Source organism: Thermobia domestica, chromosome 2 (genome assembly GCF_964235325.1).
Source record: "Thermobia domestica chromosome 2, izTheDome1.hap1.1, whole genome shotgun sequence".
Lineage (NCBI taxonomy): Eukaryota > Metazoa > Arthropoda > Insecta > Zygentoma > Lepismatidae > Thermobia > Thermobia domestica.
This window is the reverse complement of record NC_137455.1, coordinates 146268512-146289443: the sequence shown is the minus strand read 5'-3', so window position 1 is coordinate 146289443 and position 20932 is coordinate 146268512. Positions and strand designations below refer to the sequence as shown.

The following is a 20932-nucleotide window of genomic DNA, read 5'->3' as shown; positions in this document are numbered from 1 at the left end:
TACTTGTACTAAAATAACTCCAAACATATGATTAGATCAGTAATACACTCTGGGACCAAAGTTACGATACATATAGTATAGAACTGTTTTCCAATAATTTATTTATTTATTTATTCAGTGACAACATACTTTGGTAAACGCCCATGATATCGCGACACACTTGTTTCGTTTCTTTTATTATTAATAATATAAATTATAATACTGTATGCTGCTAATTTTCTATAAACTAGTGCTTTTGTAGAACTGGGCATTGTTGCAGCTGCTGGAGGCGTTGACTTGTACACTCTGTCTCAAAATTGACTAATTAATTATTAAATGCTTCGTAAAGTTCTAAAATTTCGTGACACAGCTTCTGGCACAGCGCGACACACCGGTTGGGAACCACTATAATAACGACACACCACATAATAGAACGTTCTTTACTGCTTATGACGAAGTCAACTCTCGGAAACATATCACAATTCTGGGAAACTCCTATTCCTGTCACGATCATTCTTTCTATTGCTTTAATCTTTGAGTTCCTGACGGATCAGATAACAGTTTGGTCTCAACCGATAAATTTAACATAATCGATTACTATAACCGATAACAAAAGAAGCGCTTTATCAGAGGGAGCTCTTAACCTATGTGCAGAACCTCTACTTTTACGCTCCCTTCATACTGACGTCGCCATCGAGAAACTTAAGCTTGTCTTCTGCTTCGTGCGCTAAGATTTACTAAGAAGACAAACAACTCTATTTATTTATTTTTTATTTTATTTATTTTATTTTATTTTATTTATTTTTTTTTTTTTTTGTAGGGCAAATTTTTATGGTAAAATCTTTCCGTTGTATGTTCCGGACTACGTGGACAAATGTCATATAATGGTTAAAAAAAATGTTAATATCTCGTAAGATAATATATTCTTTACGTGCGCTTGGCTGGACAGATATACAGTATGTGGCTTTGTAGAAGATTAAATTCTGAAAACAATATTGCAAGATGGTGTGGTCAACTCCAGTACGTGAATACATATATTTGTCCAGTATCTTTCGTGTTTTCTTGTGTGTGTGCATGTGTAAATAAATATGTTCTCTTGTGCTGTAGCAAGCGCAGCAATAATAATAATAAAAGTACATGCATTGTGTACCACAATTTTCCAAAGAATTCTCTTCTTGCTCAACAACTGGTTCGTGCATGTAAAAGAAAAAATAAAATAACTTTGAAAAATACAACTACTCGTTGTATACATTACACAGAAAAACCTTATTTGTGAAACCTGAACTTCAACTTCAAGCTTGCAGCCAGGGTAGAAAAAAAAATCATGATTTTTTTATTTTTATTTATTTTTTTTAAATATTTAAATCAAATCTTTCTGCTAATATAATACAAGTTCCGAACTGAAGAAAAAACATTCGGAATTAGTATTAAATGCTAATTGTACCATTTAAGTGAAAGTATTGGGGTTCAATTTTGAATTAATCCCGAATCGTTAACCTATTACAATCCCAAACAATGTTTCTTAAGCATTAAGGAAAAAGTACAGCTTCGTTTATCAACACGACACCTTTTTCCATAAGTTACTGATATTTGGCAGGGGCATAGTTTAAAAAAAAAAAATCGGAACTATTAAGATGGATCTTGCAGAAATAGGAATAAAAAGTAGAAACTTGATCAAGTTGGCGAAGGATAGGAGTCAATGGATAGCTTTTGTGAACACGTCATTGAACCTCCGAGTTCCATAGGCCATAAAGTTATTTTTAGTTATAAAATCTAAAAAGAAAGTTTCGGAAAGGAGATTGGACCCCTCTAAATACGCCTCTATTATCTGGGAACAAACAAACAGACACGCACACAAAAGAATGTTAGTCTTAAATGTCCATAGTGATTTCTCCGTTTGAGTAGTTAACGATTTAAAAATCCTATGTTACGAAAAGAAGAAAGCAGGATTTAACAGTTACTCGTTCAAAACTGGATTTTTCCTAATCATCATCTGCATGACACTCGTTTTCATACTGTGCAGTACCTACATTTGAGTCTAATTGTATTATAATTATTATCTTCCATAATCGAAATAACGGAACAGAAACGGGATTTTACTTATTTTCACTTTAAATTAATTTATTTCGGAATTTGATTTAAATCAACAATTTTTATTAAAAAAAATCAAGTGATTTAAATCTTTATTTAAAACATTCCACCCTGCTTGCAGCCAAAGAAAATTCTCAAATCAAATGCAGTTTCCTCAGGCATTCAAACTCCAATTCCTGTACAACATGAAACAAGATATGTTGAAGTCTATCTTTCATCTTCAAGTGTTTCGTCTTGTCTCCAAGTCGCACCGACAAGTATCTTTTTAAGTTCCGAGTCTAAAACCATGACAGTTTTCTTCTCTAATCTCGTTGGCAACATTCGTTCACCCAAATATTAGACCTCAAACAGTGTTTTAGTGTTACACGATTCATAATTAAAATAAATACATACATAAATTAACTCGTAACGAGCGCATTCATTTATCAACTATTAAAGATCCGCAAGGCATTACAAAATATACTCCAATAATAAATATTAGATCACACTCTTCGTGGATATCTCGTGGCTCAGGATTTTCATCATTTCTGGTTGAAATTAAGAAAAATGCCAGGGCATAAATTTATTGAACATAAGAGAAAAAATTCGAGGTGAGACGATAAACCTTCGAAAATCGAGTCAAATGAGACATCTACAAAAATTACGAGATGAGACAAAAAAAATAAATACATAAAAAATAAAATAAATAAATAAATTCCGTCTGGACTCATGAGTAATATTATTTAAGATACAAAGTATTTAGATATGAACCAGACTTTTTTTTAAGGACTTCATTGTATTGATATCGCGAAGTGCAATCATAACGTCAGCAATGGGTACATTAAACATAAACGTGTGGTGCATAGCCGACGTGACGTTTAACACGAAGGGATTATATTTTATAAAATTCATATGGAGCAGATATAAATTTGCAAATTTTAAACTTTAGGCCTGGATGTCGAATTTTCAACAAATTAAAATGTTGGACATCAAAGACGTTTCGCAACTGAATACACAGATAATCTATTATTATTATTTCTTATGGTTTAAAATATTTAATTAGATATCCCTATAAATAATCATAAACTAATTTATTCATGCCGGGTGTGGAACTCACCTCTCCATTGGTTCCGAAATTTACATTATCTCCAGGCCCAGCAAACTGCAGGAATTGGCCTGGTAACATACAAATCTATCTGTAACTTGGCATACATATATTCACAGTAACATTTCCTATATATATTAATTTTTAAACTGTAATTGTGATACAAAAATTATGTAGCTCATTAAAAAAAAATAACTGATCATGCAATATACATTGTTAATTTCCTATAATGTAAATTGCGTTAAAAATGTTCTCTTTGTTGCTGACTTATTTATTTATTTCTAGTTTCTGTGCAAGAGAGTCGCAATAGCAAAAATATTATGCATAAAGAAAGAAAAAAAGCTAAGTTCTGCCTGCATTGCGTGCTTCAACACACAATTGCTTCTCGCTGATGACACGCAAAACGAAGAGCGAAGCGTCTGCTCGTATAGCCTAACTTTCTTTCTAGTAATCTTGCGCCTTGTTTGTTTCTTCCGTCACTAGTTTATATGAGGAAGCATGTTTTCCTTAAAACAAGCTGGGATTTTAATGTTTTGATTTTGCTGATTTCTTCTTCAAGACTAGTCCGTTCCGTTGTCAGAATCTATTTACGTTGTAAATAAATTTAGGACCCCTTTCACTGTTTACGTTACTCGAGGCAAGATCCAGTGAGTACGGAGGATGATGCAGCACCATGAAACCCAGAGCATGTCAACGGTCCGCCGATTGCATTGTGGTGTTAGAGAACAGACGACATTGCAGAATGTGCAATACTGATCACTACCGAAGGATGTTCCGGGGTGAAACCATTCCAATAGTATTCCCTCCTGATCCCAGCAGTAATTGTTAGCATATTTCTACACGCTTCTACTTCTGCGCCTGGATGAAACAATTGAGCACCCATTGGGCAGATTTCTTCCAGATGCAAGTCTTGATGGATGATGATGTACAATGTTCTGCGTGAGAAGCCTGTTGCGTTCGCCAGATCATCGAACGTGATTTGCCATTTCTCCTGTATTAGGTAGAACACACGCTGAATATTGTCTGCTTTGCGTGCAGTTGCTGGACGCCCATTACTCTTTGCCCTTTCCCGTATTGTTCTTACCGCTTTGAACTCAGCTACCCAACAAAACTAGGTTTTGCGAGTTGGTACTGCGCTTCCACATACAATCACTGACCTCATGGATGTTTGACGTACCTACGCCTTCCTTCCAGAGAAACCACATATTTCTCCGTTGCCGTGTTAGCGCATACTCACGTCCCCACACTACCAGTTTGACGCTGCACTTATCTACCTGTGCGCAGTAACAACGTGGTCTGGTGGTTACAGGCAGCAGCATCGTATGTCTTCAACACACACCACTGACACACTTAGTCCCCGTTTAATGGGGCGAGTGTTAATTATTATTGAGCGACCTTAATACATCACAGAATTTCATTATTGCAGATATTATTTCTTAAATAGCTTATGTATGATTTCAATGAGATTGTGCTTGTTTCTCACCATTTGATTATATTCTACAAAAGGAAACCGAAGCTTTTAACAAATATACTGCTGTCGTAAAATATTTTTTTTTCTTTCTTTTCTTTTTACTTTTCTTTCTTAAGTTCTTTAATCTTCTATCACTTGTATTACACTTATTAACAATTCGATTCAATTATTCAAATTCTTAAACAACGTAACGTCTATAAAGACACTATTAGTATATATATTGAACATTATGAAAAATTCGTGTATTTCTCGTAATTGAAACATTAAATATTGCATAACGTCTTGTCTGTAAGTCTCTACAACGATATACATTGTGTTTATTATGTTTCCCCTGGTCTATAGAAAAAAATCGACTTAATATGAAGACCTAGAAATATGAATACTTACCGCTAACTGAAATATGAGACGACAGTGCCAGTAAACACTATGTTGAGAGAGTTCTATTGCTTTTCTCAGTATTGGTTTCGCTAAGTTGGCTTGAGATTGCTGTTCATAAAGTTCCGCCAGAACACTAGCTGCTTCAAATTTTACATCATCAAATCCATTGATATTCTGAGACATATACCACTGAAAAGAAACACAATTTAACAATCATAAGAGTAACTGAAATAATTATATTGTATTAACAATACATACATATATAACGAGAGAGGCGTAAAAATAGCACCAGCGAACTGCAAGAAGTGATTCCTTATACAGTTTTAATACACTTTCTTACAGAAAAACTACTTATGGAGACATAAACTGTCGTAAGTTTGACAAATCATTTTTGAAGTATTCTAGAGACCCTGCTGTCGATGGGTTTTCTCGTACCTCCCTCAAAAGAGAAGGGACAGATTACTTTGGCCGAGATCTTTCAATAGTTGGATGTGGACAGGATTGTCACATAGACGGGTTTCGCTGTGCACTGTCTCGTTAGCCATCCGAAGCCTACTATCTTCTCACTCTTTTTTCCAAAGCAAAGGGAAGGTTTCCTCCGTAACAGAGCGGCGGGGATAGGGCCGAATATGTTTCACATATTTTCCGTGGGCATACATGAAATGGAAAGGCTCTAATTTGAAATTATAGAACTCAGTTTAAGCTGTTAGTGAAATTATACAGAAGTTTAATCTTAACATCCACATTTTAAGAACCATACCGACCTATGTACGATACGGTGGATACAAAGATTTCCTACAGTTACTCAACGAACTCTCCCAAATCCGATGTGGAAATATGGTTCGCAAACGGATGCTTAGCACTTGTACTACTTCTTTTATAGTTTATGAAACTGTTTGAGATAACATCCACAATTTTAAAGTACCGTATTCAAATGTATATTTTTCGAACTTTAGAAATTCTTATAGGTCTGAAAGGAGGCGATCTATGTTCATTACAATACATTTCCTTCATTTAATGACTCATTTCCTGCAATTTGATAGTTTTTTCTGTAGAACGACGATAGACGAGAAGGAAGCACGTTGACTTGATATAACTAATTCGAGATTTGAACAGATTGACACACATTTCATGACCCCTGAACACCAAGAAAAGGAGTTTTGAGTCTGCCCGTCTGTTCATCCCAATGTACACTTGTCGAAAAGCTACATTGTTCAACGTATCCACATCAAATTCTAAAAGATTTTTATAGGATTCTACAGCCCCTGTTCTCTTTAGATTAAAGACGAGATCTCGTCGTCGCACTATCTCATCATGGTTGGTTGGTTGCTTTGGAATTTAGAGTCCTGTTCAGATTGAAGCTATATGAGACGTAGACCTATAACTTAACGTAGGATACAAACCATAAGCACCCGCCGGAAATCGAACCCGGGTCTCCCGCGCTAAAGGTGCGTACGCTAACCGTACAGCCATGAGGGAGTTTACTATTACATCAAAATACCACTGAAAAATATCGCGAATTTGGCCTGGGCCAATCTCAACTCTATGATTTTTTGCTATTTGAGGTGACTTGACTCCGTGATAACTGGATGTGTTTTCCAATGCAAATAGCAAGATAAACAAGAAGATATTTAGCTCATGTTGCAGTATCGTACATAAAACTTAATTACAATATATTTTCGTATTATTTTCAGGTAGTATCTGTGTGAACAGAACTGTAAATGAAACCAAATATGCCAAGAACTTATAAGAGAAAGCGAGGTAGCGGCACTTATGTAATTTTACGCCAGAAAATTGAGAGAGAGGTTTTAGGTAGAATTTAAAGAAAGGAACTGACTCAACGAGCTGCTCAGAAACCGTATAGGATATCCAGAAGTACACTGAAAAGAAACTTGGTGAACCTTGGTGAAAAGAAGGTGAACATCTAGAAGTTCCAGGAGGACAGACGGAACCGAGGTTAGTGCTGAAACCGAGAAAATCGGATATTTCCCACAGTATATTTCCCATCATGGCAGTGTGAAGGTGGTTTGTGCTCCGCAGATTTTTGTGTATTAATATGGGAAGAAATATCCGATATTGAACTAGATTTAATGTGAAGTGAACAGTAAGTACTGTAGATTATAATGGATTATTAACTTTACTAGCTACTGGTTCATTTCAGTAAATTATCAGCAATGAAACATTGAAGTGATCGGTCTAAAGAATATAAACCAGTGACAGCATTGGAAACTCAGTGTGAGAAAATTATTGTGATGGAAATTCAGTGTTACTAGGTCACATCTCGAAACTTTCATAACTGAAATTGCCGTGTTATATCAGTGTCATAGATACTTTTTAAAACTACACTACGACTAAATACTTTTATTAAATATGGTTAACATGAGATTTCCCAGTTTTTGTTAATAAAATTACGAATTTGGAGCAAGTTTTTGTACTTTTTGTTAAATATCAAGAAATTTATTGTTAAATATGGGAGTTTGTAGTAAATGTTCCAAAGCTGTTCCCAGGCAAGAACTGAATCTGAAAATTCAATGCAAAGCTTGTAAAAACATATATCACGGTACTTGTGTTAATCTCGCGGAAGATGATATTAAATTTCTTCGATCGAATGATCAAGCTTGGCGTTGCGACAATTGCGATCGAGCTAGGCGTTCTAGTATGGATAGTGACAAGTTACTGGAGACAACAACACAGTGTCCCTCCTTACTTGAAGTTTATCATTTACTGTTATCTATTAAAGAAGAAATTAGTGACTTGAAAAAATCGAACAAAGAAGTCGAAGATGAATTAGGAAAGTCGTTAAACTTAGCACACGAAAAATTAGATGAAAATTCGAAGCTTCTCAAAAATCAAAGTGAACTGTTAAAAGCATGCCAAGAAACTGTCGATACTTTAAAAAGTGAAAATTTAAGGTTGCAAAAACAAATAGATAAAATGAACTTACAAATTGATGAGTTGGATCAATACGGACGGCGTAACACGTTGGAACTGTGCGGCGTTCCTGAGCTACCAAATGAAAACATATTAACTACTGTAAAAAATATAGGTCGTGCTATAGACGTAGATATTAATGACAACATGATTGATGCGTGCCACAGAGTAAAAAAACATCCCGGTCAGGATGCTGCTAATATAGTTGTTAAATTTGTAAGGGGAATAGATAAAGATAGGTTCTTACATAGAAGAAAGGTTAAACGTAATTTAAATTGTAAAGATATTGGCTTTACTACAGGGGGACCTATTTACGTAAACCAATGTCTCTCTGTACAAAGAAAAATTGTATTCAGTGAGGCGCGGAAAATTAAAAGAGAAAAAAAATTACGAATATTTGTGGGTCGATTGGTCTAGTAACATTAAGTTGAGAAAAAGAGCAGATGACTCTGTAATTTATACACTTCGTACAATAGAGGATATTCGACAATTAACATAATTTATGAGTAATAATGATAGAGTGATTTCAATATGTTACCAGAATGTACGAGGAATTAATACTAAATTAAATGAAATATATACTAGTATTTTAACAGAAAACTATGATTTCATTGTATTGACAGAAACATGGTTGAACAATAGTGTATTTGATAGTGAATTTATTGATGACAGCAAGGATGTTATAAATAGAGGATCTGCCCATATGTATCTTCATCCTATTAAATCGATGAAGCCAAAAAACAACCGAGCATCGGCACGTCTGATTGGCTACTCTCGTTTCTGCCATCGTCTGATTGGCTACTTTCGTTTCCGCCATGATTGTTGGCTCAAAACATTGTGATTCTATTGGGCGGAGTGGGCAGAGTAGGGGTGGCGAAACTGTGACGTATGGCTTCAAGATTTTGTTGTAAGGGCAGATCCTCTATTTTATAAGATCCTTGGATGACAGATATATAGTTTTTCGACAAGATAGACCAAATAAAATAGGAGGAGGTTCACTTATAGCAGTATTAAAAAAGTTTCAAGTACAAGAAATTAGGATAAATATTGAACATGTTCAAATTGTCTGTATTAAGATGATAACAGGAGGTAGTACTTATATTATTGTATCAGTATACTTTCCACCTAACTCAAAAATTGAATCATATTATGATCTTTTTAGAAAATTTGAGGAGATCACTAATTTTCAGTTCTATAAAATTATTATCGTAGGTGACTTTAACATACCCTCAATTACTGATTCCAGTTTTAATCTTATAACTGGAGGTCATATTTGTGTTGCGCTTGCAAACTTTTTGTCTTTGTTTAATCTTCAATCATACAATAATATAAGGAATAATAATGGAAGAACATTAGATTTATTATTAACAAACTTAAAAGATATTAATATTACTAGGAATAATTGTCCTTTAGTAACTGAGGACTTACATCATCCTCCTTTATTAATTGAATTCTCTATTACATTTAAATGTTTAAAAACAAAGTTTAGTCCAACTATTATCTTTAACTATTGTAAAGCTGACTTTTACAATTTTTATAAGGATCTACATAAAATGGATTGGGGTCAGATATATCAATATGAGAACCCGAATGATTCATTAAATTATTTTTATAAGAAACTTGATGCTGTAATTAATAAGAATGTTCCTAAACGGAAAATAAATAAAAGAAGATCTTATCCATGTTGGTTTATAGCTGAGATTATAAATCTTATAAAACAGAAAGAATATTTTAGAAGAAAAAGGAATCATTCCAATTTTAATTTCCTCAAATTTGTTGAATTACGCAAAAAGTTGAAAGGTATGATAAGTAGATCTTACAAATTATACATTAGTAAGGTAGAGAATAATATAATTGAGAATCCAAAAACATTTTGGAGTTTCATAAATAATAAAAAGAGGGATAACAGGAAACAGAATCAGATGACTTGTGAAGGTAAATTGCTTAATTCCAGTAAAGAAATAATGGATTCTTTTGCAGATTATTTTAAGTGTGTTTATTCCTCGGATTGCTCTTCTTATACAATTTCTGAACCGAGTTATCAAGAAACAACCCACTGTTTAAATATTTCTACTATCACTGTAAAAGATTATGAGATATCTGTAAAAAAATTAAAATCAAGTAAAGTGAGTGGTTATGATGAAATACCTACTTATATATTTAAAGCATGTGGGGAAGTTCTTCGTGTTCCTCTTTTATATATATACAATAGCATCTTGAAATCTCAAATATTTCCAGATATTTGAAAAATTAGTAAAATTGTACCTATTTTCAAGTCGGGCAATCCATGTGAAGTAAAAAATTATCGGCCGATTTCACTTATATCTGTTCCTTCGAAAATATTTGAGCAAATTTTATACCAGAAAATTTTTGAGCATGTTAAATCTTATATATCAACTTATCAACATGGCTTTTATCCGAAAAGATGTACTGTTACTAACTTGGTCACATTTACTCAATTTATATCTGATTCTTTCAATGATGGCTACTCTGTGGACGCAATATACACTGATTTTGCTAAAGCATTTGATAAATTGGATCATACCATTTTGCTTCAGAAGTTGTCTAATTTTGGTTTTTCCTATGAATTACTAAAATTAATTTCTTCTTATTTAAGCAACCGGAAGCAGTTTGTAGTATATAAGCAATTACACTCTTTTATGTTCAATGTAAATTCAGGTGTACCACAGGGATCCAATTTGGACCCTTGTTTTTTTTTTTTTTTTTTTTTTTTTTTTTACTATTTATAAATGACTTACCACGTGTTATTAACTTTTCAAAATGTCTTTTATTTGCTGACGACCTTAAAATTTATAAGAAGATAACTAATCAACTCGATTGTATTGAGCTACAACACGATATAGATAGTTGTTACATATGGTCGCTGCAAAATAAACTTAATTTTAATATAAAGAAATGCTTAGTCTGTACATTTTCAAGACAATGTACTCCATACATCCATGAATATGTTATGAATCGTGAAACATTAACCAGAGTAAATTTTACTAAAGATCTGGGTGTATGGCTAAACAACAAACTTACATATGAATTACACATTGAAAAAATAGTTAATGAATCTTATAAGGCACTTGGTTTTGTTCTACGAAATTCTAAAGTTTTAAATAATATTCAAACTGCATTCAAGCTATTTAATAGCTATGTAAGAAGCAGACTAGAGTACGCAAGCGTGGTATGGAATCCTTTTTATCACTGTTATATTAAGAAAATTGAAAGAATTCAAATTAAATTTTTGCGACATATGTACTACAAGAAATATAGAAGCTCTTCATATGAAGAAAATATTTCTTATGATAATTTGGTTAATGAATTTACTTGTGACACATTAGAATTAAGGAGAGAAATAACAGATCATTTATTTTTGTATAAAATTGTAAATGGCCTTCTGGAATGTGATGAGTGTTTACAACTATTGAACTTCAATGTTAAAATGAAGGCGTTACGTAATCGGCAACCATTCTATTGTAAGAAATCTAATTCAGTGTCTCATCAAAACTCACCACTTATAAGACTCTCCAGGAAACATAATAATGCCATTAAAGGAAAAAATGAAATCGATTTTGCAATGACAATGAAAGTATTTTTGGCGAATTTAAGGGAGAATTTAAGTACAGGAAATAATAGTACTGGTAATTGTTAATAACGCCAAGTATTACTAAATTTAGGAATTATTTCGAAATATTGAATTTATATTGCCTTAAAGAGATTATTGTTGTGTAATTTTATGTATATATGTTTTTTGCTTTGCTTCGATTTATTGTGTTATTTTATTCATTAAGTCTTTTTTTTCTTATTTCTGTTATTGGTATATTCTTCTTCACAGTATGCTGTGGCTGTAATGTTGTGCAATGGTTAAGAATTATCATGTAATTGCAAATATTTATATTATATTAATTATTTGTACAATGTAATTTCGAATATGTTTATTATATATTGATTATTTGTACAATGTGATAGCTTATGTATGTTGTGATGTATGTTCGTAAATCTGCATATTACTAATTACATAGTTATAATGCCTATTGTAATTGGAGCTCAAGCTCTGTTATAGGTGATAGATAATAATAAAATAAATAAAATATTTAGAGATAAAACTGATATATTCCATGTTTGGTTTCCCACTGGATAGTTTTTATGTCAGAGTACTGGTGAAACCCTTACTGGACACAAATGGAGATACCGAAAAAAAAAAAAAAAGTTATGAATGGCACCAAAAGTTTCATGTCAAGACATCCAGAACTGACAAAAAGAATATCAAATATGAAGAAATCAAAACCCTGAGTTTCAGCTGAAACCTTGTACGAATATTTTGACTGTTTATCTACAGAAGTTGGAGATTTGCCCCCAGCAAATATCTTCAATTTTGACGAAATAAATTCCTGGTAAGATGATCCTGGCAAAAAGAAAATCATTACAAAGCGAGGGCTCAAGTATCTGGAAAGGATTTTGACCACCACCAAATTAATGTTGAGGGATTTTTGCATCCTCCTTAGGTAGTTTACAAATCGAAAGAACTGTAGATCATATTGACTGAGTCTTCGTAGTCTTCCTGGACGCAGATATAATTGAATAACCTTTGATTATTGGTTTTCGACACTTGTCTTACATTTAAAAAATAACAGGGGTTGAAGTACTCATTGGTGAGAACGTGTCAAGCCATATTGAATGTCAACATAATATAGACATGGCAAAAAAATATTAAATCGTTTGTCTACTACCAAACTTGTCACATCTGACGCAGACTTTTTTTTTCCTATGAAAGGCGCATGGAGGAAGATACTAATATACTACAAACTCAAAACTGAAAAGCCTCCTGTATCTAAAAGTTACTTCCCTAAGTTGTTCAAAGAATTAATGCCAATTCTGAAAATGAAACTGCACTGGTAGTTAACGAATTTTTATTAAAGATATCCCTTAAACAGAGATGGGATCATTAACAGATTATCAACTCTATATCATCTTTCCAACCAATCCAAAAATACTGCTGACGCTGAGGTCAACAGTCCACAGATGGGATGAAAAAAGAAAGCATGAAGAAATCATCTACGTCACAGACTTCTAAACCTAAGACCAACATTACTAAAAATGGAAAGGATAAGATTGCATCAGTAGCAAATTTGACTCTGGCTTCTCTGTTTACAGTGAATTTAAGGAGAATTTGGTAGATGAAATCAAAGAGAAGGGTAAGACAGTTGATGGTGACAAGGGAGAAGGCAAAAAGGAAACTAAACCTCTCAAGTTCAAATAAAAGGTTACGAGGTACAAACTTTGTGATTGTGGATTACGAAGGAGATTTCTTCCCTAAGGATGTTTCTGACAGAGATTACATGATCAGCACCATGATTATGAGTGATGCCTCTCACTGGAAGTAGCCCACAAATCCAGATCAGAGTTGATATGTCACTGATATTAAAGAAAAAGTTCAGCCCCTAAATGTAGTTAAGATGCAAGAGAGATATGTTCTGTTCCGGAACTTAAGTGGCTTTTCAAAAAGGGCCACTCTTTGTAATTACATGGTATAAACCGTGTCACCTACCCATGGATTGACTTGCACTGCCAATTTTAATTAAAAAAAAAAAAAAAAAAAAAAAGAATCCTTACGAGTAATTGATAATAACTAGAAAGTATGGATTACGACTCTAACTACATTAAAATATTTAATGAAAGAATCTTATTTGTTAAGATACAATTATGTTTAGCCTATAAAAAAAGTGAAGTTAGGTCATTCCACTTTACAGTATGTAAAATGCTAACACATTATACGCTTCCTATTTTACTTTGATTGTTTACTTGTTAAGATGCTTAAAAAAAGAAAAAAAAATATAATTACCATACATTATCTTTTTTTTTTTTCGTCCTATCATTGGGATTTCATTCACAAGATCAGGGTGCCCCGCCGCTCTCAGTGTTGAGTGAACAATAAATATTGCTACTGAGAAACTGTTGCGTGCGAGGAACACCTTGCAAAAAAAAAATCAACATATATGTCAGGAAATTTCTGATTTCGCTATTGTTCTATCATCACCTAAATTCTATTTCTTAAAAAAATGACAAGTGATTTAATTTTTTAAAAAAAAAACAACAATTTTTTTTTAACCCTGCTCTGGAGCACTAAATACCTAGGGAAAGCATAGTCAATAGTGCTTTGTATTCCGATTTCCTAAAAAATCATTTTACACCTGCTACACAAAAGCAAGGAATGTGTACTACTGGCAAGTGCCTTGCAGCAGGATAATGCCCGTCCTTACATTGCCCGTGCAACGGACGCCATTATATAAGATACTTATCATGAATGCCTGCCCCATCTTCCTCACTCACCAGATCTCACCCCGTGATTTTCCTTGGACCACGTTAAAAATGAAATGAAATCTTCCAGTTTAACATACCACGATTATGCCCTTTAGGCTAAGATGGATGATTAAGACATCTAAATGACGATGGAAGAATCGGTGGAATGACAAAGTGGGAGGAAACGGGAGAACGCCGAGAAAACCCATGGGCACAGTGCTGCCCACCACAAATTAAAGACACTAGGGGGAAAGAAATTCCAATTCCATAAAGACATGTAACAAGTTGCGCATAACTATTTGCGCAGCCAATTATAAAGCTTTATCCCAGAGCTACTGAGGAACTTTCTAAGCGATGGGAAACTTGTACTGTGCGTCGCAGAAATTACATAGAAGAATAGTATTTCTGTGTTCTTCATTAGTTTTTTTTTTTTTCTTTAAGTTTTCATTTGATCGAGCCTCGTATAATTATGTATTTTACTTTATAGCAATAGGTAGTTTATTTCTTCATTAGATTGAATAGAATCAATTATTCTTGTTATTCTTTCTTCCTTCTATCAAACGTAAAGCCAGTATGATTCATTTCCTTCACAAATTTTCAAACGAAGTCCAGTTTCATAGTGAAGATGCCAAACACAGAGTGCTTCATTTATTACGCTCTTCTTTGCAACAATGAAGACTTTTCTCTCTAGTTATCGGTTCTTACGGTAATTTTTGTTGTTTCAGTTATGTGATCTCGGTAGCCTAGTTGTTAACTCTCTGGTTTTTGGTGCGAGCGATCCTGAGTTGGATTCCCTGTGGAGAGACTCGGTCGTAAAGATATAACAGCGTTTTCAGGCCAGCAATCCTGAGTGAGGTTTTCTCTGGATTTTCCTCATTTACACCAGACAAATGTCGGGATGGTATCTACCATAATGGTCTCAGGCCGCTTCCTCCCTTACCTATTCCTTTCTTCTTCTTCAATTCCTCGGGCTGTGTGATCCCCGAGGGACCTCATATGTTTGACAGGCTAACATGGCCTTAGATGCCGAAAGCCCAGAAATTGAATTTCTAATTTTGGTCCAGTCACGAAGTATCAAAACCTTAATTAGAAATTAAAATTATATTCACTAAAGCACTTAAATGGTAACTGCGAACTGTACTGTGTGTGTAATAGCGATAGCCAAATATTTTTCAGTGTTTTCATAACCAAGATTAATTTTGGTATCCTGCATGTCACTTTGTGAAGGAGACTGGTTCCGTGCTTTAAATCTTATTTTAACAAGTCCTGGAACCCATATCGTCTGGAAGGATTTTACGAACATCTATCCTGGGCTAGGTTTAATTGGAATACCTAATAACAAGAGTGTGCTGAATTACAAGTTATTGGGAAGGGCACTAATTTTACAGAATTACACTGTTTGGGGATTAAATATGTTACCAAAGAATCCCAGGCAAACTAATGTGCAAGTATATTAAACTAGGTTACAAGTAAAATTAAGAATTTTTGTTTGGGACAAGGTGACTTTTTAAAATGCATTTACCACGCGTTATTACTCAGCAAAATTGAAATTCTATAGTAGCATGTTGGGTCTTGCGAAGGATCAGCCCTTTTCTCGTTACGTCACTTTGTAAGTACACTGTTTTTCGTTTCCGTAAATACACTGTGCCCTGGCCATAGTACGTACTTAAAATAAAATTTCGTTTTACTTTTTGAACTTTTTGTTCCGATTTCTGGTGGGGAGCACAAAAATTTAATTTAACAATCATTCACTTTCATTAATCAACAGTCTCCTTTAACTTAAAGGGCATAACGTAGGATGTTGAACTGAAGAAAAAAGGGGGAAAAATTATTTTTACCAGCACACGGTAACCATATTTTCGTACCAAAAATGAAATGAAATTTTTTAGTTTTACGTTCCACGGTTATGCCGGTTAGGCTAAAGGAGACGGTGATGATGAGTAATGAATGAAATGGTGGAATGAAAAAAGTGGGAGAAAACCCACGCACACGGTGTTTGTCCACCACAAAGTTCACTTGGCGGGGACTGAGATCGAACCCGGGACCCCAAGCATCAGAGGTATTTTCGTACCAAGTGGGTATGTGGTATATAAACATCGTGTGCGTGGGTTTTCCGAGATTCTACTACTGTAGATTTTATTTATTTATTTTTATTTATATTATGCATCAAGGTTACCGAGGACTGTGGTAATGAAATGAATGATAATAATGGAATGAAGAAAATCAGAAAAGGGTTCACTCGAGCAGACGGTTCTACCAAATAGAAAATGTTTAGGTACCATACGATGTGAAACATTTTTCGTGAAGGAATGAGAGTGTGAATGTAAGTAATTACTGTCAGTGCACAGGATCAGGGTGGAAAAAATCATGATTTTTTTTTAAAAAATCATTTTTGTTGATTTTTTTTTATTTAAATCGATTTTTTTTATTTAAATCAAATCTTTCTCCTCGTATAATACAAGTCGCGAACTGAAGAAAAAGCATTAGGAATTAGTATTAAATGCTAATTATGCCATTTAAGTGAAAGTATTGGGGTTGAATTTTGAATTATCCCAAATCGTTAACCTATATTAATCCCAAACAATGTTTCTTAACCCATTTAAATTATGCCTCTTTTTAAAGGTAAATTATAGACTTTCAGTGAAGCAGCTACGGCATCATCCCTACTTGTCCTAGGATAATGGTACATAGATCACTCTCTTTAGAACAGAACAGCTTTTGAAACGGTAACATTCACATTTCCCTATCATGTCCCAGAAGCGGGAAATTTTGAAAGTAATCGGCATTTTTCTTCTTTTTTTTTAAATTTTGATCTTCTCTGGATTCCCCTGTGTTAACGCACAGACCTCAAAATCAACTGGGAAATACTAAGGGGAGTACTGGTACTAAATATGTGTACAAAATTTCAAGCTTCTATTTTTAGCTGTAAGGGTGAGGAAACTATTGAGCTAAGAACTTTCCTACAATGCCCCAGATGACATGGATGTAAAATTTCCTCAGACATCCCTATTTATCCTAGGATCATGATTTGTACATTATTCTCTTCAGAATAAAACAAATTTTCAAACGGTACCCTTCAAATGTCTCCATCATGCATCTGGGGCGGGTAAATCACGAAAAGGGGGATTTTTTGTTAAAAATATTTTATTTTTTAAATTTTTTACCTCTGTGGACCCTCCCCCTGTTTTAAAGCAGAGATCTGAAACAAATCTGAAAAATATTGAGGGGCCCACTGAGCAAATGTGCAAAATTTCAATCTTGTAGGCGCAAAAGTAAGCCCGCGAAAAATATTCCCCAAATACCCCAGATTCCCGTATAAAACAGGATCTCAGGTAACAGTTCCCTGAGACATCCCTATTTATCCCAGGAGCATAGTACGTACATCATTTTCTTTAGAATAGAACAGCCTTTCAAACGGTACCATTCATATGTCTCCATCTGAGGCGGGAACATCACGAAAAAAGCCATTTTTTGTTAAAAATATCATTTTTTAAACACTTTTACCCCTCTGGATCGTACGCAGAGATCTGAAAACATCTGAAAATTATTAAGTTGTGCAGTGAACGAGTGTGCAAAATTTCAATCTTCTGAATGAAAAATGTAACCCCCCAAAAAATATTAGTAATAAGCATAACAAAAAATATCTTTTTAAATTTATGACGTCATCACACACTATGCCTCAACGCAGAAAGGCGTGAAAGCATATGTAACGTGTTCTAAGATGGCTCCAGTCTTGAAGAAAATGAAGTAAAAAGCCTTATTGGTACTTTTTTAGTCGAATAATGAAGATTCTACCTTATCACCTAAAAATAGGTGATATAATTTAAAAGGTTAAGCATTAAGGAAAAAGTACAGATTTTACAGGACAAGACAGTCAACATGACACTTTTATTCACAAAAGTTACTAATATTTGGCAGGGGACTATTTTTAAGAACTTACAACTAGCTTGAGGCATGAAATACATAAATTTCGCCTAAAGTTCTAATATTAACAAAAATAAATAAATAAAATAAATAAATGGAAGGGATAGGACCTCTCTAAATACGCCCTATTATCTGGGAACAAACAGACACGCAAAAAAAAAAAAAAAAAAAAAAAAGTCTTAAATGTCGATGGCGATTTCCCCGTTGGAATAGTTAAAGATTTTAAAACCCAAACCAAATGTTACGAAAAGAAGAAAGCAGGATTGCTCCGTTACCTCTTGAAAACAGGATTTTCCCTAATCATCCTCTGCATGACACTTGTTTTCATACTATACTGTACATTTGAGTCTCATTGTATTATGATTATTAACTTCCATAATCGAAATAACAAAACAGAAACGGAATTTTACTTATTTACACTTTAAATTATTTCGGAATTAGATTTAAACCAACGATTTTTATTTAAAAAATCAAGTGATTTAAATCAATCCACCCTGCACAGGACATTGAAATAAATTTTGAAAGATAGTGGAAGTCCGTATGTGTGTGTTCTTCCACTGTCCTCATTTATGTGTATACCCTCGTCGCAGATGGACTTCCTACTGACGCATCCCCTCTGACTCGGTTAACAGCATTCGTTCTATTTAGTAGCCACCTAACACAAATTGTTCACTCTGTATTTACTGAGCCCTCCCGAAGGCAATCTGCAAGTAGTAATGAAGCTCCTCATTTAGTGCATGCTCTGCTAAATGAAATACAAAGCTTGAATGAAATTTAGTATCCCCCTACAACTCGCTTCATAGCCCCAGTACCGAGTACCTTGTTTTCTAATAAATTGTGATAAGGGTAGAAAAAGCGGGCCCTGCGGGACTTCTGACTCCTTTCGCTCTCTCACCTATATTTTGTAAAGTAAGTAAAACTGGAAATCTTATATGCGCAAGATTGGGGGAGAAACTAAAACATACCCGCCAATGCACCGGATTCAAATCCGGTCGTGGCTAGGAACCCATGTTAATAATAATCTCGTCCTTAGCAACCTCGGTGTTGCGAAGGACGCAAAACTCAAATCCAGCATAGGAATACATATAGCGGCTTTCCAAAGCCAATTTTGACAACCGGAGACTCATACACATCAGTTGACTGACAAATACGTCTCTACACCTGAAAACGTAATTTTATAGTTCTCCCAACGAAATAATGTTTTAAAAAACGTTCCAAGAAGAAACGTACTTCAATATTTTCAGCATGAAAAACGTAATTCAAATATTAAAATCCCTTATCTTTCTTACATCTTAATAAACCGGCAAAAGAATAAAGGGCAACAAAACCAGTTTCTTACAATTATTGCATAGTTTCATTAAGTGTTTGGAGAGTACGGATTGCAACTGCAATATTTAAATATGTTACTGACGTATACTTCCTATAAAGTAACATACATACAAGCATGAAAAAATATGAACTATACTCAAAATATTTACAGACCCACTTACCGCTTGTTCTAAATGGCTTCTTGCTAAGTCAATATTCTTCGTATGTGTCAACAAAATACTCCCCAATTGCAGGTGTGTCCTAGCTTCCACTCTTGGTGGAGGTTTGAAGTTAAAAACTGCTTGAAGGCACTGTATACACAATTTAATGTTGGGCGGACTAGAGGTTCGAAAATTCTCTGCCAAACCTAATAGAGACAGATACCAAGCATCTTGAGATGACGCCATTTCTAACACAGCTGGAGTTATGCATAGTGTTGCCAGTTGTAGCAAAATTGGCGCAAAATCGAAAATGTCCCAACTCAACACAAAATATCCAAGAAATAATTATAATATATACCTACTCCTCAAACTAAAAAGCAAAATTTGCTTGTCATTGTGGTAAGCCGCTATAAAATATGTCCCTATAAAACTCACTTGCTGTTTCCCGACAGGCTTTTTTTTTTTTTTTTTAATCTCAACAGAGTAGGAAGAGAGGAGAACTTGGACAGCATTCCGAAGCGGCTATAATAATAATCGAAACGCACATTTGGAGTTCGCCGTATCGGCATACCAATTGTAAGCAGTTCCTGCATTAATTGCGTTGCATTGCGTTTTGTAAATTTTAAGAAGGCTATTACGGAATGAGGCTTCTGCCAGGCTGCGAAATGCTGGGAGAGGGAAATTCAACTCGTAATAATTTTGATGAAGATTCCCCATTGTATTGCAGTGAATAAACCGATTCTGTTGTCAGAAATTTGAAAGTAGTTACAATAATTAATTAACTTGTCATTAACGGTATCCCTAATTTTTGGACGCTACGCAATCATTTTCAGCGCTAAGCTTGACTACTGCTAACTTCCGTGCAGTATTCAGAAATACATTCGTGGAGTTACCAGTCAGTTGATATCAATTGTCATACTTCCGAATTTCATAAGATGTCCATGATAAAGTTAAGTCATTGACAAGGATGTTCGGAGTTCGAAGCCAAGATACGATTCTAATCTCAGAATGACAGAGACAACGTGCAATACAAAATCCAGTTACATAATGCTTTTCCGGAAGTGTCTTGACGTTTTATACTATTACTTTTGCTGAAGTTGTTACTTACAGTGCCCGTGGTCATAGGCGCCGACTTTGGGGGGTCAAGACATTTTTGGCTCCCAATATTTAAAGGTGCAGTTTTGGCCCCTTCATTATAATCCAGTCGAGGAAGAATTAACAAAGAGGAGCCAGAATTTCTGTCGTAAGCTTCGTCGTGCCTTTAATTAAATATTAGGAACAGCTTTCTTAAATAATTCA

General features: G+C 34.3%; 1 protein-coding gene across 2 annotated transcripts in view; it reads right to left on the bottom strand.

Moving 5' to 3' along the window:
• Positions 1 to 20114, bottom strand: part of LOC145676056 (MAU2 chromatid cohesion factor homolog) — a 67735-nt gene extending 47621 nt beyond the window's left edge. Inside the window, exons 1-2 of one of the 2 annotated variants that reach the window (XM_081746925.1) lie at positions 19655 to 20114; positions 5013 to 5192 (exon numbers count right to left, since the gene is read on the bottom strand). In XM_081746925.1, coding sequence (XP_081603051.1) covers positions 5013 to 5192; positions 19655 to 19879 — 405 coding nt within the window. In that variant the 5' untranslated portion in view covers positions 19880 to 20114. The remainder of the gene's footprint in view (positions 1 to 5012; positions 5193 to 19654) is intronic. The other variant, XM_081746919.1, reaches the window with a different exon arrangement.
• Positions 20115 to 20932: the final 818 nt, after the last annotated feature.